This window comes from Salminus brasiliensis, chromosome 10 (genome assembly GCF_030463535.1).
Source record: "Salminus brasiliensis chromosome 10, fSalBra1.hap2, whole genome shotgun sequence".
NCBI classification, from domain to species: domain Eukaryota; kingdom Metazoa; phylum Chordata; class Actinopteri; order Characiformes; family Bryconidae; genus Salminus; species Salminus brasiliensis.
The window spans coordinates 6080988-6097490 of record NC_132887.1 but is presented as its reverse complement, the minus strand read 5'-3'; the positions used below and the strand labels follow the sequence as shown (position 1 = coordinate 6097490).

At 41.2% G+C, this 16503-nt stretch overlaps 1 protein-coding gene across 4 annotated transcripts in view; it reads left to right on the top strand.

Annotated features, from left to right (window-relative positions):
* The window catches only part of ston2 (stonin 2), a 55353-nt gene that overhangs the window by 5891 nt on the left and 32959 nt on the right, over positions 1-16503 (top strand). For 3 of the 4 annotated variants that reach the window (XM_072689031.1, XM_072689030.1, XM_072689034.1), the window contains exons 2-3: positions 8009-8170; positions 11511-11669. In XM_072689031.1, coding sequence (XP_072545132.1) covers positions 8092-8170; positions 11511-11669 — 238 coding nt within the window. In that variant the 5' untranslated portion in view covers positions 8009-8091. Of the gene's footprint in view, positions 1-3878; positions 4009-8008; positions 8171-11510; positions 11670-16503 lie in introns of those variants that run through there. The other variant, XM_072689033.1, reaches the window with a different exon arrangement.

Below are 16503 nucleotides of genomic sequence, written 5' to 3'. Positions count from 1 at the left end.
CATCTTGTCTTTGTAGAACATCAGTTCCACATTGTTTGGTGATGTATTCATATTTCTTTCAGCAAAACAGTTGCTCACGAGTTGCATAAGCAGGACATTGTCTGATTTAATCAGGCCCGTGTTTGGATCAGGGTCGGTGTGCAGCGGTGTGTCGTCCGCAGTGTGCTGCCCAGAGTCGCGCCAGACTCTGATTAGGTCTGTGGTCAAAATATTGATGCAGCAGTAAATTGTGCGTAATCTGTCTATCTGACTATCTGTCTGTCTGTCCAAATATTTGTGGACACCCCTTCTCATGAATGCATTCAGCTACTTAAAGTTGCACCCATTGCTGACACAGATGTGCAAATGCATGCATACACACACACAGCTTGTCTAATCTAGTACTGCCCATACTTCCAGGCATGGTCTAGAGGGGTGTAAAGCCCTCCAGCGTTGAGGAGCTATGCAGCAGTGGAACTGTGTTCTCTGAAATGATGGATGGTGCTCTGTCTAAAATTTTTGGGATGTGTTGGGGAGTTGAAGCTGACCTCTAACTAACGCTCTTGTTTCTAAATGCAATCAAATCCTCGCAGCAATGCTCCTCCAAAATCTAGTAGAAAGCCTTTTTCCCTGGATCATAGAGACAGTTACTCCAACAAAAGCGGGATCAACTCTTTGTAATACCCTTGATGTCAGGAGAAACAACAAATTAGCAGGTGTCCCAATACTTTTGTCAATAAGGTATATCCATCTGTCTACCTCTCTCTGCTTCAGAGAGTGCTTCAGATGGTTATTTTAGTGATGGAAGAACAACTTTTGGTTCCATGAAGAACTGTTTGTAAAAAAGATATGAGCATGAAGAACCTTTAAGCTGTTGAATAAGCTTCACATCAGCTCTTACAAAAATGCCTTTTTATGGCCGTATCTCTCAAAGACCCTTTTGTAGCATCCTTGTTTTGAGGAGTGTAGTAATTACAGAGTATACTCATGTGGTAAACCTGCGCTCTAGTACAGGAGACATACCTGAAGATAGTGGAGCAGCTTCCCCAAGCTGGTGGTTAGCTACCGTTTGTGTATAAGGAATGCAAAGCCATTAACATTTATAGTAATTGCTGCAAAGTAAAGCCCTCCAGTAACACAGCAGATCTTCAGACGTGTATATCAGGTCAAGTCCAGACATCATCCTGAAGATCTAGGAGCTGTAAACTGCTAGGACTCTTGTTTAACTGAAAAATATAGCAGGTATGTAATTCTGCCATGCTGTTTCATCGCATGGTTTCGTGAAGCTCGTATCGTCAAATGCATTGTGAGGCTTCTGTCCATACCAGGCCCAGTGTGAGATGGGTTTGTGATTTTCAATGATGGGTTTAAGGCCAACACGTCAGGTCGAGAAGGCAGCTGAGTAACAGCCCCGAGTCTGACACATAGTTTCCCTCTGTTATGTTTCTGCGCACACACACACACACACACACACACACACACACACACACACACACACTTATCCCACTGGCTCGGCTTTGTAAAGGTTTGCTGTTGAACCCTCTGATGACACTTCCTGAGCACGGCTGGGAAGCATGCTCTCAGCATTCTGCGTGTGAACACGTAGGGGTCAGATACAAAGGGAGGTCATCTCCGCTAATCTTTATTCATCAGAGTACATCACCTGAGGGGAAACAGAGCAGCTGGTACTGTCAGAGGGAAAATCTCTTTCATCTGCTTCAGTCAACTGTCATAAAGCTCGCTGGGCCAGGCCTGATTACAGTCTCTCATGTTTGGCAAGTTCTAAATCTCTCTCTCTCTCTCTCTCTCTCTCTCTCTCCCTCTCTCTCTCTCACTGTTGCTGCTAGGCTATATTGATCAAACCCAATTTCATTATATTTGAAAACAATAATAATAATAATACAAAAATAAATGGTCAAAAGTATTGGGACACCTGCTCATTCATAGTTTCTTCCAAAATCAAGTGTATTAATGAGAGTTTATCCCGATTTTGTAGTGTGTAACGGGCTACGCCACTGTCCAGGAAAGAAAGCCGTCTACTAGATTTCCAATAATTCCTGTGAGGATTTGATTGCAGTCAGCAACAACAGCATTAGTGAGGTCAGGATGCTGCATGATCACCACCTCACTTCATCCGAAAAGTAGGAGGTTGGAGCATAATCCATCATTTCACCGTCCCACCGCTCCAAAGATTTGTGCTGGGGGGCTTATACCCCTTTATACCCCACGCCTGGCGTTAGGCATGATGCCCTTTTTGCAGTGAAACATGCAGGTAGTCCATGCTCTGGACGGTCTGTATGGAGCTCTACAATATGCACAAAAAATTATATTAGTTATGGCCATAAATTCCGATATTTAGCGTATATTAATAGATATTTAGTGGTGTTGTCACAAAGCAGCTTTACAGAATCAGTACAAAGACAAGAAATCAACAACATAAGAAACCATGAAAACCTAAGACCCCCAGTGAGCAGCCAAAGGCGACAGTGGCAAGAAAAACTCCCTCAGAGCTGGAGGAACCAAGACTCACAAGGGGGACCCGACCCATCCTCCTCTGATCAGAACTATTTATTAATTATTGATAAAAACAAAAGAAAACCCCCACCAAGGCTCAGGTGTGCAGCATAATCATAATATGATGATATTATTATTGTAATATTACACAATAATAATGGTGTAGTATAACTATTATAATCATGGGAGTGATTGTAAGAGTAACGAGAGTAATGATTTGAGTTTTTAAAAGTCCAATCCAGGTCTGATCTTTAGTCATGTTGCTGCACAGAGCCCTCTAGCATCATCTAGGCCCCATTAAGAGACATAATTCTCAGCTGGCACAGTGTGAAACTAGTTTACAGTGGAGTGTGGAAACCGTGTCTGTGGTTATTTTGCTTTGGCTGTGTTTAAACCACTGTTCCTTTAAATGTGTGTCTGTTTTTGTCCGTTTTTGTTCAGTCTGCTGAAAACACCCAGTTTGGTTGGACTTGATCATGTGCAGTGATAAAGATATATAAAGATATTGTATTCCATTATTGGTGATATAGGGGGGATATACTCCCATCCTGTCTTTGCTCCTGAAAAACGTCTGATTGGCCATAAAAACAACAGTGGGAACGCTCCGTTCTACCAGCGGGAGAACCAGCCGTGTTCCTTCCTACCAGATTCAGAACTGAGAGGAGGAGGCTCAGAAAGAAAACCATGTCTCATACAGTCCTGGATCAGGGCTCAGGGCTCAGGGCTCACTTGCGAAATTGTCTGTCTGGTTTAATAAAGATGTAAACCCCCCCACACACACACATGACTATATATTGGCCCCTGTGGCTGTGCTCTGCAGGCCTAGGGCAGATTTTACTGTTATAAATACGTAAATACGTGTCCTGTACACATTCGGCCGTCGACTTGGCGTGTCTTTTTGTAATTTCTCAGCAGAGCTGGACAGTACTCAGTGTTATCTTTGGCCACTGGACAGACTTTCCATCTGCTGTAAACACCACAGACAGGGGACGGATGATGAACACGTTCTCACAATTCATTATCACTATCAGGAGGATGATAATGATATGTGTATGTGCCACTGAGGGCAAAAGTACCGAGGGCAAAAGTGCTGCAAACCACAAAAAGACGAGCTATTGCTCCATATCTGAGTTGTTTGTACACAGAGCAGCAGTGTGAGGGGGATCAAATCAGGGCCACTCAGGGGTGGGAACAGGAAAGAGAGCACTGTCTAAAAACACTCTCTAACTGATGATGTCATCACTGTTCCCAGACATAGGCCGGTGTGAACAGAGGCTGGAGGGGGTTGGTTTGGTAAAGCTGCAGTGCCGCGTGTGTGTGTGTGTGTGTTATGTGTGCCATTTGGAGACACTGGGGGACGAGTGCATGCTCAGCCGGCTCCAGTGCACGCGGGACGCCCTGCCAGATCTAGCGCTGGTCTGAAGTGTGAGAGAAGTGTAGAAGGACCTACTGCTGCCAGAGGAGATCCATGAGGCTGGGGGGACTTTGGATATGGATAATTTAGGATAGTAGCAGGTCTGCTATGATCACTTTTTTGGATTTCTGGATGTTGGTTTTTGATGGAACTCTTACAAATGAAGGTGCTAAAGAGGGTTCTTTAAAGCTATGGGTTCCTAAGGTGCGTCTCATTGGATAGACCTTTAAATATCCACCTTCATAAATGAAGTGAGTGAGTTTGAAGAACCTTTTTACAATTGGAAGGACCTCCACATACTATCTATCTTCTATATCTTCTAAGTCCAGTCTAGAACCATTTAGAAACCTTCATTTTTAAGAGTAAGTGCAAACATGAGCACTGGTCTGATGTTTTGATTCGCTGTTTAGGAGCTGAACTTTGCGCCTGTCCTGCAGCACCTTTCTGGGCGTGTTCGTACAGCAAGCGAAACCCTGGAGTTGGTCAACAAACAGTGGGTGTGAAGTGTTTCTCGGAGATGTTGAATGAAGTCCTCGGAGAGAGGGAGGGGCTAGCTAGCTTTGTGTCAAGAGAGAAAGGGAGGGAAGGAGGGGGCTGTCGGGCTAGCATGTGTCTGGACTGCAAATCTCCACAACAACATCTCCCAGAGCGCTCAGTGTTACCACACAGTTCAGGAAGGCAAAGTGTGTTTCCTGTAGCATCTCCCAGTTTAGCCAGGAGGACAGCTGCCTTTCAGCCTTCCCTGTAATGTGGGAAAATGGATAAGAGTGGTTATCTCCCCACTTTCAGGATGTTCTTTCCCCTGTTTTTGACCTTTCTAGAGCCTCAGTTGCCTTGAAGCTTTTCCCGGTTCTCAGCGAATGCCGATAACGGTTGTGTCTGAGACCTACAGGACGCTTTAAACTTGAATGGCAGGAGAATGTTTTATACATAATGTATAGCCTGCATTTGTTCCTCCTTTTTCTTTTTATAGCCTTGAACGTCTCGAACGTAACCACAGGGCACGAGTTGCTGGTGTAGTGAGTGGAGTTGTGTCGTTGTGTCGGCATTTATCAGACGATGTCAGCTCTTTCCTTTGGTTTTCAAAGAGCTTCCTCATGTGTGTGTTGTGTAACGGGCCAAGCCTGGACATGCTCTCTGCAGACTCCCTGTCTTACACATTTACATGATGTTGTTTTACTTGATGTGTTTACTGATATTGCTGCCTGCTGAAAATCCTGCTAGGAGTGTAAAAATGCATTATTGATCTGAAGGAGGCCATTTAACCATAAAATATCATTCATTATAATGAAGATTAATGATAAACGTACTAATTAAAAAAGCATGATCTATTTGTCGTATTGTCTGTATCCCACTTCAGTGTAAAGAATTCCTCCTGTCGCTTGTATTTCACTTGTCACTTGTAACGTTTTTTCTGAATCATGACAAACAATATTGAATTGTTGTGAAATGTGAGATTTCATCATTTATTGAATTATTTCCTGAAAAAACTTGATTAAGTTCAATCACGCTATTGTATATTTAGACATTTAGGCCCAAAAGTATTAAAAAATATTGCATTAGCCGTTTAGGAATTACAGACTTTTATTACATACAGTTTCTAGGCCTGTCACAAATTATTATTATTATTATTATTATTATTATATATTAATAATCTTGTCATTTGAACACATTTTTGTGTCACTAATACAATGCTAATATAATAGCTTAATAATTCAGTTCCACCCTAATTAATAATAGTTTGGGATACGTATGTTTTTTGGCATATCGTACTGCCTGTACGAGTTTGCAACATTTTTTATTCTTCCACAAAACTCCTATTAGGCCTTGAGTAACAAGTCTTCATGGAGGTGCCATTACTGATGCATCGGCCATTGCCATCGACTAGCTGAAATACTAGTGATGTTTATCCTTAATTAAGCAAACAAGCAGGTAAACCCAATGGCCGATATCGAGGTCAGCAAAAATGATTAAGGTCATATCCATATATTGTATGATAAGTTGATAATGTGATAGTGTGATCATCTACTTTAGCTGTCTTCCATGGTCTAATAGTCTTTTTGGTGTTTTTGGCGTCCAGTGATCTCCAGTGTATTCCATCTCCTTTCTTTTGCTGTTGAGAGTTCCCATGAACAGCTAGTAAATGCAAATTTAGCCCTTGGAATCAACTCTAGACCTTTTATCTCCTTAATTTCTCATGAAATAACGAGGAAATGCACCACATGTGGCCACGAAGCTGCTTATCAGTCAATTGTCCAATTACTTTTAAGCCTCTGAAAATGAAGTGTGTATAAATGGCTGTAACTCCAGAACAGCGAATGCTATATTTTTCTTTAATCCATTGAATTAAAGTCCAAAGTCTACACTGCTGTGTTTTATACAGCTAAACTCACTAATGACTGTAGAAGGCAATAGGGATGCACCAATCCATGGGAACTTTGGGAATGTAGTTGTTCCATGGACGTTTTGACGTCATGACATATTGGATGATTTAAAGGAACTATATCATACACTATCATCATTGTACGTTTTTTTTATCAACAGCAGACATGAAGGCATAACAATACAAATGATATAGTTAGTATATAGCTATAGTGTGTATATATATAGTACTAACATAGTTAGTTGCAAGCAGAACTTTATACATGCGTAATCCTTTCATTGAACAATCAAATGTTCAATCAAAGAACAATTAAGCGTTCTAAATGTCTTAAAAATGTTAAATAAATAATTAATAAGTAAATTAGTCTGAAATTAAATTGCGAGTGTCCGGTTTCTAGAAATCATCTGGACATATGCTGTAATGTGCTGGAGGAAAGAACAGTGAATCCAGGTCGAGTGCTCGCAATAGCCCTTAGTGTGTAATGTGCCATGTACCTGGGATTGAGGAGCAGCTTTGCTATTTAACTGTTTTGGGATTATTTTTAATTATTTTAGCCAAGATTATGCTTCATTATATATTTTTTCTCACATCTAGCTTCGAATATTCCCATTTTATTCCCGTTAATTGCCATTATTACCCGATAATTCCCGTTAATTACCCGGAAAATTTCCCAACTTAGGAAATTCCCGGAATTCGATACCAAAAACCGATACATAATCTATACGTATCAGATGATACCTGATACCAATCCGATACAGCTGTTAAATTAACAAACCAGATACCTTATCATGTGGGAGAGATTAAGGCAGCAAAATGAACCCTTCTCAGTTCTTTTTATATGGACGACCAGCTGTGGCAGTGACCTCATCACCCCTCCCTCACTCTCGGCTGTCCTCCATTACAGGCTGTAGGTTATTCTGATCCTGATCTGATCCGGTTCAGTGAATGGACCAGTCCCGTGGATCATCCTAAAGACCCAATACCCGATCCAGCTAATTTTGTCAGTGTCGGGCCGATATCCGATCCTAGCATTGGATCGGTGCATCCCTAGAAAGCATGGACAGCGCAATGTGTTTCCAAAGTAAAGCAGCCACAGGTCTAGTGCCTCTGCTGGCTGGTTGTAGTATGCCATGTAGCTCCACCCATTCCCATATATTTCAATGATAAAACAGCCTGTCTAAATTTTTCCATCTCACTTTCCATCTCCAGTGTCTCATTCTAACATGTAGTTTTCCCTGTGCTAATATTGGCCCATTTTTCCCTCTAAATGAAAACCATATTCTTCTATATCATAAGAAAGCAGAATTATGAAACACCTAGGAGAGAAGTGACTGACAGCCTTGGCTGGAAGAGACAGTCTGCAGGACCTGCATGGCGCCCTTGTTTATTATATGGAGTAGCTGAGTTGTAGTGGAGCTCTGCTTCTGCTCTGTAAACTCAATGAAGGCGTTCTGAGACACGCTTGGTCTGGGAGAAGGGTACAGGTCTACCAAATGAGTAGGCAATCTGGCTGCATGTTTTCTGTGTGAGCAGTGCTAAAACACCAAACACTGAGAGATTTTTAGATGACAATGGCGAATTGCATGTTTTTCATTAAGTGTAATTCCACATGTTTATAACAGTTACAGATGTTTAAGAAAGCGTTCCTGTTCTAGAAAGTAAAGCCAGTGCTCTGAAGGAGTTGGACATAAACCAGACTGTTTCCCATTTGCTTTCAGGCTCTCCATTTTCTCATGGATCCAGTGGTTCTGAAGGCCTGAAGAGTCGAGTGTAAAGCAGTGGACGGCTGGCCATCAGCCACATGGCAGCCACAGCCAGCAGTACAGGCGCATGTGCCCGGCCCGGTTGGGTGGCTTTCAGCGAGGACTCTGAGCAGACAGGTATGAACCAACAGGCAAGTTTGCTCAGAGTTCTTCCTGGCAATAACTGCAGGCTTACTGAGTGAACATGGCCTTGCCTTTTTCAAATGCCTTCTGGGTGCAAAGACCTCACCTGCCCTCTTAACTTTTCACACCAGCCTGTGCTTAAGGGCAAAGAGTTTGTTTTTGGTGTCTCTGCTGAGTAAAGCCTGGTAATTACACACTGTAACAGACTGTCCTATGAGTAAACCTTACCTTTACCTGTGTTAAAGCCACGCTTTCAAAACACAGTACTGTGCAAAGTTTTAGGCTCCTGTGAAAATTAGACTGCAAAGGTGCTTTTCTGCTCAGTAAAACACTGATATTAGAATAAACACTAATAATAACACTCCTACAGAAAGTGGTGGTGGTGGTTCTCCATCACTGTGTTCATCATTAGAACATCTCCAAAGTTCTCCTCTCTCATGGAGTCTGGTATTATTTAGAGTTCTCCTCAGATCAACACCTGGTTTGGTGGTAAATCAGAGCTTAATGATGGTAAATCAGGTGAGCTGCTGCTGCTGCAGCTGATGATGATGATGGAGTTGAACACATCCTCCACGCTGTGCTGGCTGGACTGGGGGGCGTCCAGGAGAAACCTACTTTCTTCAGAATGAGAAGCTCTTGTTTCTCATTTTTACTGGATTTATGTTCACCTGCATCTGTTCTGATGAGATCTGGAGCTTCTACAGTAAAAACTCTCTTAACTCTCTTAAAAGTGGACATTTGATCTTTATGATGGACAGGCAGACTCGTTTAAAAACCCTAAGAGGAAACGTAGGCCTCATTTGATCTTGATCCCTCAGCCTGAAGGCCTGCATGTTCTGTATGTGTTGTATTTTGTGAGCACTGACGTTCAGACTTCGTCCTCATGCCAGCGTGGCAAGTAGCACTAAAATCAAAACTTGCACATCTTAATGGAATGATAATAATATAAACCACTGCAAAAGGCTGCTGTTGGGACTTGCTTGGTCTCAGTTCAGTCCAACATTTTTTCAGTCAAGTTTGTTGCTGACACAGGAAGACTCGTCCTGCCCTGATCCCTGTGTGAGCTTTCCATGACCGAAAGGTTTTAGTGCGTATGTCTCTTCTTTCTCCTAAAATGTCCTTGATTCCAATATATGCTTATATTTGCAGCAGTGATGCACTATATGGCCAAATGTTTGTGGACACCCCTTCTAATAAATGCATTCAGCTACTTTAATTTGTCAGCTTGTCTAGTCCTTGTGGAGAAGTAACACCATTAGAATTGGACTCTGGAGCAGATCAGCCTGATCTTACTAGCCAGGCGTGGGACTGTGTTCTCTGGCATGATGGATGGGGCTCCAGACAATACTTTTGGTGATTATCCAACCTCCTGACTTCACCAATGCTCTTTTTGCTGAATACAATCAAATGCTCACAAGCAGTGCTCCTCCAACATCTAGTAGAAAGCCTTCGTCCCTGGACAGTAGAGACAGTTACTCCAACAAAAGCAGGATCAGCTCTTAGGTTGTATTATGGACAGTTGACCTGCTTGTGTGTTTCCCGTGAGAATGTGTTGCCAGCCTGCTGGTAGATTCTCATGACCTGAGCTCATCACAGCGTGGCAGAGATGGGGGCAATGTAGGAACAGACTCATACACTGCTAAATTTAACACCAAACTGCAGCCTGGTGTTTACCGCCATGTCCAGATTTTGTAGCTAAATGATTAAATAAATAACCACGTAAACACACCTGCAGAACTGACAGAAAGTTTCATTTTTAGTATTTGGACTAAACTGTTGTAGTAAATGTTTTAGTTTACCACCGTCAGCATTACAGGTTAAACTCTGAAGACATGTACCGGTGTACTGGTGGATAGTGAATAAAATGGCTGTATACTGTATGTGTTTAAGACCTTATTGCTTTTGGGTCCCATCACCACCACTGTAAAGAAATCTGAGTCTGTAAGTTTCTTAGTAGAAAAACCAGCTCAACTCGCTGGTGTCGTTCATTCTTTTGAAGCATTTACTTTTTAACCACCTCTGCTCTCTGCCTGTTACTGGTTTACTTGCTTTTAATTCTTTTACATTTTTTAAGTATTTTTAGTTTTTTCATTTGGTTTATTTTTGTCTTATTTTTTTATATTCTTGTTATTTTAATTTATTTATTTACTTTTACTTTTATTTATTGCATTTTTATGCTAATTTTAATTGTATTTTTTATTGGCCAATTATTTTAGTGTTCGTTTAGTTTTATTTTAGAATTTTTGTTTGAAATTGTATAATTTTGTTTGGTTGTTTTAAAATCTTACTTATACTTATTTATTTTATAGTTACTTTTTACCTTAATTTTTTATATTTTTTTATTTAGCTTAATTCTGGTTCTGTTTGTTAGTTTGTCATGGTTGTATTTATTTATTTATTTATTTATGTATTTTTCTTATACTAATTAAATATTATCATATTATCATTTTGTATCAGTGTAACTTATCAGCGATCTTATAATTTACTCTTTTACTTCCATTGCTTTTAATCTTAAGTTTAAGATTAGTCTAAGATAAATATTATTTTAGTCTTCTTTTTCGATCCCTGTTTATTGTGTTGTAAATGCTCGGCTAAACTGAAAATGAGGCTCACTATCAATGTAAAATAAATGAAAATGAAATTTGGTGAAATGTAAACCATTTCACACCACCTCTGCAGAAATTGAGATTTATTAAACCAGGCTATGCTTTTCCTTTTTTTTTGTTTTCAGCTGGTTAGTGTTCTCCTACCTTTCTAGCTTTCTGTTCTTGGCTGACGGAAGTGGGCCGCAATGTGGTCTTCTGTTCTTGTCATCCATCCTCTTCAAGGTTGGAGGTGTTGTTCATGCTTTTCTGCTCAGCACAATTCTACAGAGTGCTTATCTGAGCTACTGTAACCTTTCTGTCAGCTCCAACCAGTCTGACCATTCTGCTTTGACCTCTCTCTAATCAACAATGCGTTTCCTTCAAAACTGAAGCTCACTGGACGTGTTTTCACACGGTTTGGAGACTGCTGTGCTGAAACTCCCAGGAGATCAGCAGTTCTAGATATACTCAAACCAGCCCTTCTGACACCAACAACCATGGCATGTTCAAAATTACAGAGATCCCATTTACTCCCTGCTCTGAAGGTTGATGTGAACATTACCTGAAGCTGCTGGCCTGTATCTTTATGACTGTATGCACTGCACTGCTGCCACATGATTGGCTGATTAGGTGATTGCATGGTTGAGTAGATGTACAGGTCTTAGTAAAGTGCTTGGACAGTTTATATGGGATATTGCTTTCCAATGGTGCTATTACTAACGTATGAATAAATTTACCTTACTTTCCAGAAGAGTGTGGAGATGTACAGATGGCCAGTTTTCCTCCATCTGACGCAGACCCCTCTGCCTGGTCGGATGCGCCCCCTGTGGCCGTGCAGCAGCGCAACAGCTGGGTGCAGTTCGATGAAAAGCCCTGGTCTTCTTCTCCACCTCCACACCAGGTAAAAGGTATGACATCTGAAGAAATGTTACTAGTTTGTTACCAGAAGATAAAACTTGTGATTAGTACCTACTGAATTATTAGTAGATACTGAATAATTAGTGGATACTGAATATTTAAGACTTACTAAATAATTAGTAGATTTTGAATCTTTAAGACTTACTGAATAAGTAGTAGATACTGAATATTTAGTAGATACTGAATATTTAAGACTTACTGAATAAGTAGTAGATTCTAAATATTTAGTAGATACTGAATATTTAAGACTGAATAAGTAGTAGATTCTAAATATTTAGTAGATACTGAATATTTAAGACTTACTGAATAAGTAGTAGATACTGAATATTTAGTAGATACTGAATATTTAAGACTTACTGAATAAGTAGTAGATACTAAATAATTAGTAGATACTGAATATTTAAGACTTACTGAATAAGTAGTAGATACTTAATAATTAGTCGATACTGAATATTTAAGACTTACTGAATAATTAGTAGATACTGAATAATTATTACTTTTTGAGTAATTACTAAGTGCTGAGTAATTAGTAGGTACAGAAAAATGACTACTTATTGAATATATTGTAGATATTAATAATTAGTAGGTACTAAATTAGTAGGTCCAGAATAATTGCTACTTATAGTAACTGAACAGTTAGCAGGGGTGCATTTTGAGAGAATGATTAGTCGTAGCGATTTATGAACAACTTTAGAAACAACGTAACTTTAGGAAGCCAATTTTATGAGTGAGCCTTCTCAGTCTAATGGGTTTTAAATAGTTCTTTGATGACTCTACCTGATTTACATACATCTTCTCATTGTTATGACACAAATGTATCATAAGGCAAATATTTGTTATAAATAGTATTATAAAGAATAATAATATAATAATGAATAAGCATTTAAATTACTAGTATGAAGAAAAACAAACATGAGACATTATACTTGCAATTCCTACCTGTCGCATATCAAGCCTATAAATAAAAAACCTTTCATGTGTCAGTCCAGAAACACAGCGAACCGGCACAGTTCTTAGCCTTATATACAATATCTATTTTTAGCACTGTATACATTTTGGCTCAGAATTGAACTAAGAACCTTTATAGTGGGAGGCTGTAATGCTACTAATGCTACAATTGCTACTACACTATACAATGATACATATATGCTATTAAGAAAATGCTACATAACTACAAACTACATAATTCAAGCTGGTATTTTGATTGATTGGTTTTTGTTGGCATTGGATGTGTACATGCTGCATTCTCATCATTTTTGTGCAGAAGTGAGCAAAAGCCTCTTGTCATTTGTCACTTGCTCCACATGTTGATGGTCTGCAGATATTGGTGCTGAAAGACCTGTGTTGACTTCTAGAAGAAATTCTTGCCTGTAGGCTGGGATTTCTGCCTTTTGGTAGACCCGTATGACCGTAAGCTTCCACACACCTGCAGATTCAGCTACTTCCTTCACACTGTGGCCTTCAGCCACGCCCAAATGCAATCACTCCTTTTAGCCAATCATTAACTGTATCTGCTTCGCATCTCATTTACCACACATCCAACGAGACGCTCGCTGCCCTGTACCACCTCTTCTCAATCTATGAGTCCTGTCCATCGCACCCTCGCAGGTATTTTTGTCTAGACCAGTCACCCTTGTACAATCTTGCCATCTGCAACAACTTAGTCTCCACCTTTGTCACCTTGCAGTGGTGATAGTAGGCGGTAGTAACTTAAGGCTCCATCAGGCTCAGCCGTTCTTCATTTTGGGGGAGAACTGCACTACTTGGTGAGTTACAAATGGGTGAGAATACTTTTAAATTACGAACAGGTTTAAGTACTATGCTAGTTATGAAGGGTTTCGGAAATGGCTTGTAATTTTAATTACAGTTATTAAGTATGATATGTACTGAATAGTAGGTGTTAAAAATAATTGGTAAATAATTTGCCTGAGAAGGGGGACGACGACGAGGGCTGAAGGGTTTCTCTGCAACTTGTTGCTTACCTTCAATGGCTTTAATACAAATACTAGCCAACACTGGCCCCTTAAAATGATTCGCAGTTCAGCTGAATCAGGGGGTCGTTGCTTGGGATCCAACAGCTAACGGGAAAGACACAACAGTACATCCTCGTTGAAACAGGACATCCTTGCTTGAACTGCTTAATTTCCCACCATAGGCAATAAAAGGCACCAATGATGACTATTCTGCTTCCTTAAGGTACTCTGATCGGATTGGGGGATGGAACTGCTGGATCGGGACATCCATCTAGAGCAATTTTAAGCAGTTTATGCGACTGTAGAGCAGTCAGATAAAGTTTAACACTTGAATAGTCCATAAATTCAATAAAATAAATACCTCTTCAAGTGTAGAAAACGTTTGTTCAAATGTTTACATTTCATTTCCGAGCCCGGTTGACCGCCCTAACCAGCCAACTGACCAATCGACTGTTTGACCTGGTCGTTGTATCGCTACTTCGGCCACTATTTTACTCTCGTTTTCTCTCTTTCTTGTACGTTTGGAGCTTTGGGGTGGTTTTCGACACACTGTGGACTGTTCAGTATGCAATGTTGAATGTTTGGTTGCCCCTTTCTCTCTCTTTGTCTCAGACACACACACACACACGCACATAGCTCGCACGCACGCACACACCCTGATTCAGCCTTCCCTGTCAGATGAAGCCCTGGTGCACTGCCAGCAGCCGACTCTGAGCAAATCCCTCATGAGAGGGCTGGGAGCAGCAGCGCTCAAATGGCCAAACCCTTCTAATTAACGCCACACTGAGTTTGTCTGTGTGCCTGCGCTGGCTTGGAGTCTGCCTGAGGGAAGGGTGATGTAGCATCAGGTCTCTTAAGAGAAGGCCACTGCAGGATTGTGCTCGGGCGTGCAGGATTTTTAACTGCTTCATCACTTCTGTCTCAGTGCTGCTGCTGCTGCTGCTGCGGTTGTTGCTGTTATTATTATGAGTGTAGTTGATTTAGGGGGACTTTGCCCTGTAGAGTGTGTTTGCTTAGGGTGGTGTGGGAATGGAGATGCTGGAGATCTTTTTAAAGCTGCGTAAAAGTACCTGCGGATGAGTCGCACAGCCCTCCCTCGGCCTGGAGTCAAGCGCAGTGACATCAGCCTTTGTGCGGTAAAAATATTGGTTGTCTTAGCAGCGCTGAGAGATTGATCTCAGTAACATCTCCCACAGCGCTCACAAATTGACCAAGTGTGGGATGCCAGAGACACTGTGTTGCCATGGTGATCTCAATAAATCACACCATTACTTCATTTGCTAAAGCTTCATATGAGCGAACGCAATGCATTTTTATGCCTGACTGGAAAAAAAGAGAGTTTCCATTAAGGAGCGTTATGGAAGAAAAATGATCCATTTGAAATTTGCTGCTTTGAGATAACGGGTTTTGGAAAGCCTCGCAATCCTGTTACACGGAAAGCTGTTCCCTCATGGGTGCACGCCAGTTTCTGAGCCGTGGTAGCTTCATGAATCGAGTGAAAATGAATCAACGTGCTTTATTCGTGTCTGGAGTTCGCTGCAATAGCACCATCTCTCTTTTCTGGTTGACCAGTTATTCCGTCATTGACTGTGTAGTCTTGCTAACAGCTGAATGTAGCTTGATAGGGTCAGAATTATGGACAGAATTATGGACGGCCAGATTAGGGTGGGTTGATAAACGCTCAAGACTCACATTTCAGTCTACTCATGCCTGCTAAAAACCCATTGTGGAGATGATCAGGCAGGGAGTGTGTGGTTCGAGAACTGTGAATGTACTCAACTCTCCAGACAGTTTTCTGACAACCTGCGTGAGTGGAAAGCTGTGGGGAAATGACTAATCCGTTCACACTGCGGACAAGAGGAGCAGTTTGTGAGACATTTTTATGAAAAGTGTGAAAAGGCAACTGTTGACGATCTGTTCACATGGTTGAATTGGTTGAATGGTGTTTTATTGGTTCCTCCTTCTATTATTACACTGCTTAAGTCTCCTAAAGCATGAGTAAACTGCAGCATAGTGAGCTGCCACTATGGCCCGGGTGTCACAAGCTTGAATCCTGAGTCATGGCGTCTTGCCATCAGCGGCCAGAGTATGAGAGGGCACAATTGGCCGGGTGGATAGATGACGCTTATTTCCCACATCACTCTTAAAGCGATGTTGGCCGGCAGATGCGTCTGTTAGCTGGTGTAGTGGAGCTGGAGAGCCAGTCCTTTCCTCAGAGCATGTTGCTGGCTGGCTTTGCATGTCCTTACCCTCCTATTTTCATTACTAGTGCTAGAGGGAGGTACAAACCGGTGGGTTAATTTGCAGTACCAAATAAAAAAAAAGAAGTCAGTTCCACCTTAAATGCAGCTTTATTTATAGGTGTAAAAGAATCTAACATGTCAAGTCAAGTCAGATTTATTTGTATAGCTTTTTACAACTGTTGTCGTCACAAAGCAGCTTTACATAATTAGTAATTAGTAAAAGAAAGAGACAAAAAAAGAAATAATGTAAGATGTGCAAGTCAATGGTGACAGTGCAAGGAAAAAACTCCCTCAGAGCTGGAGGAAGAAACCTTGGGAGGAACCAAGACTCACAAGGGGAGACCCGTCCTCCTCTGATCAGAACTATTTATAAATGATTGATAAAAATGACCAAACCAGATACAACAGATAGTTAATAGTGATGATATTAATAGTGGCAGATAGTTACAAGTCTATTTAGGTTTTAACATGGTCATTAGACAGGTAGCAGTGGTAGGAGGGTGTGCCGCTGGTCTGGTATAGGTGGTGGTGGGTGGGGGCCTGATGGTCGGACTGGTAGGTGGCAGCTGGTCTGACGCAGGTAGAGGAGGGGACCTCAGCGGGCAATC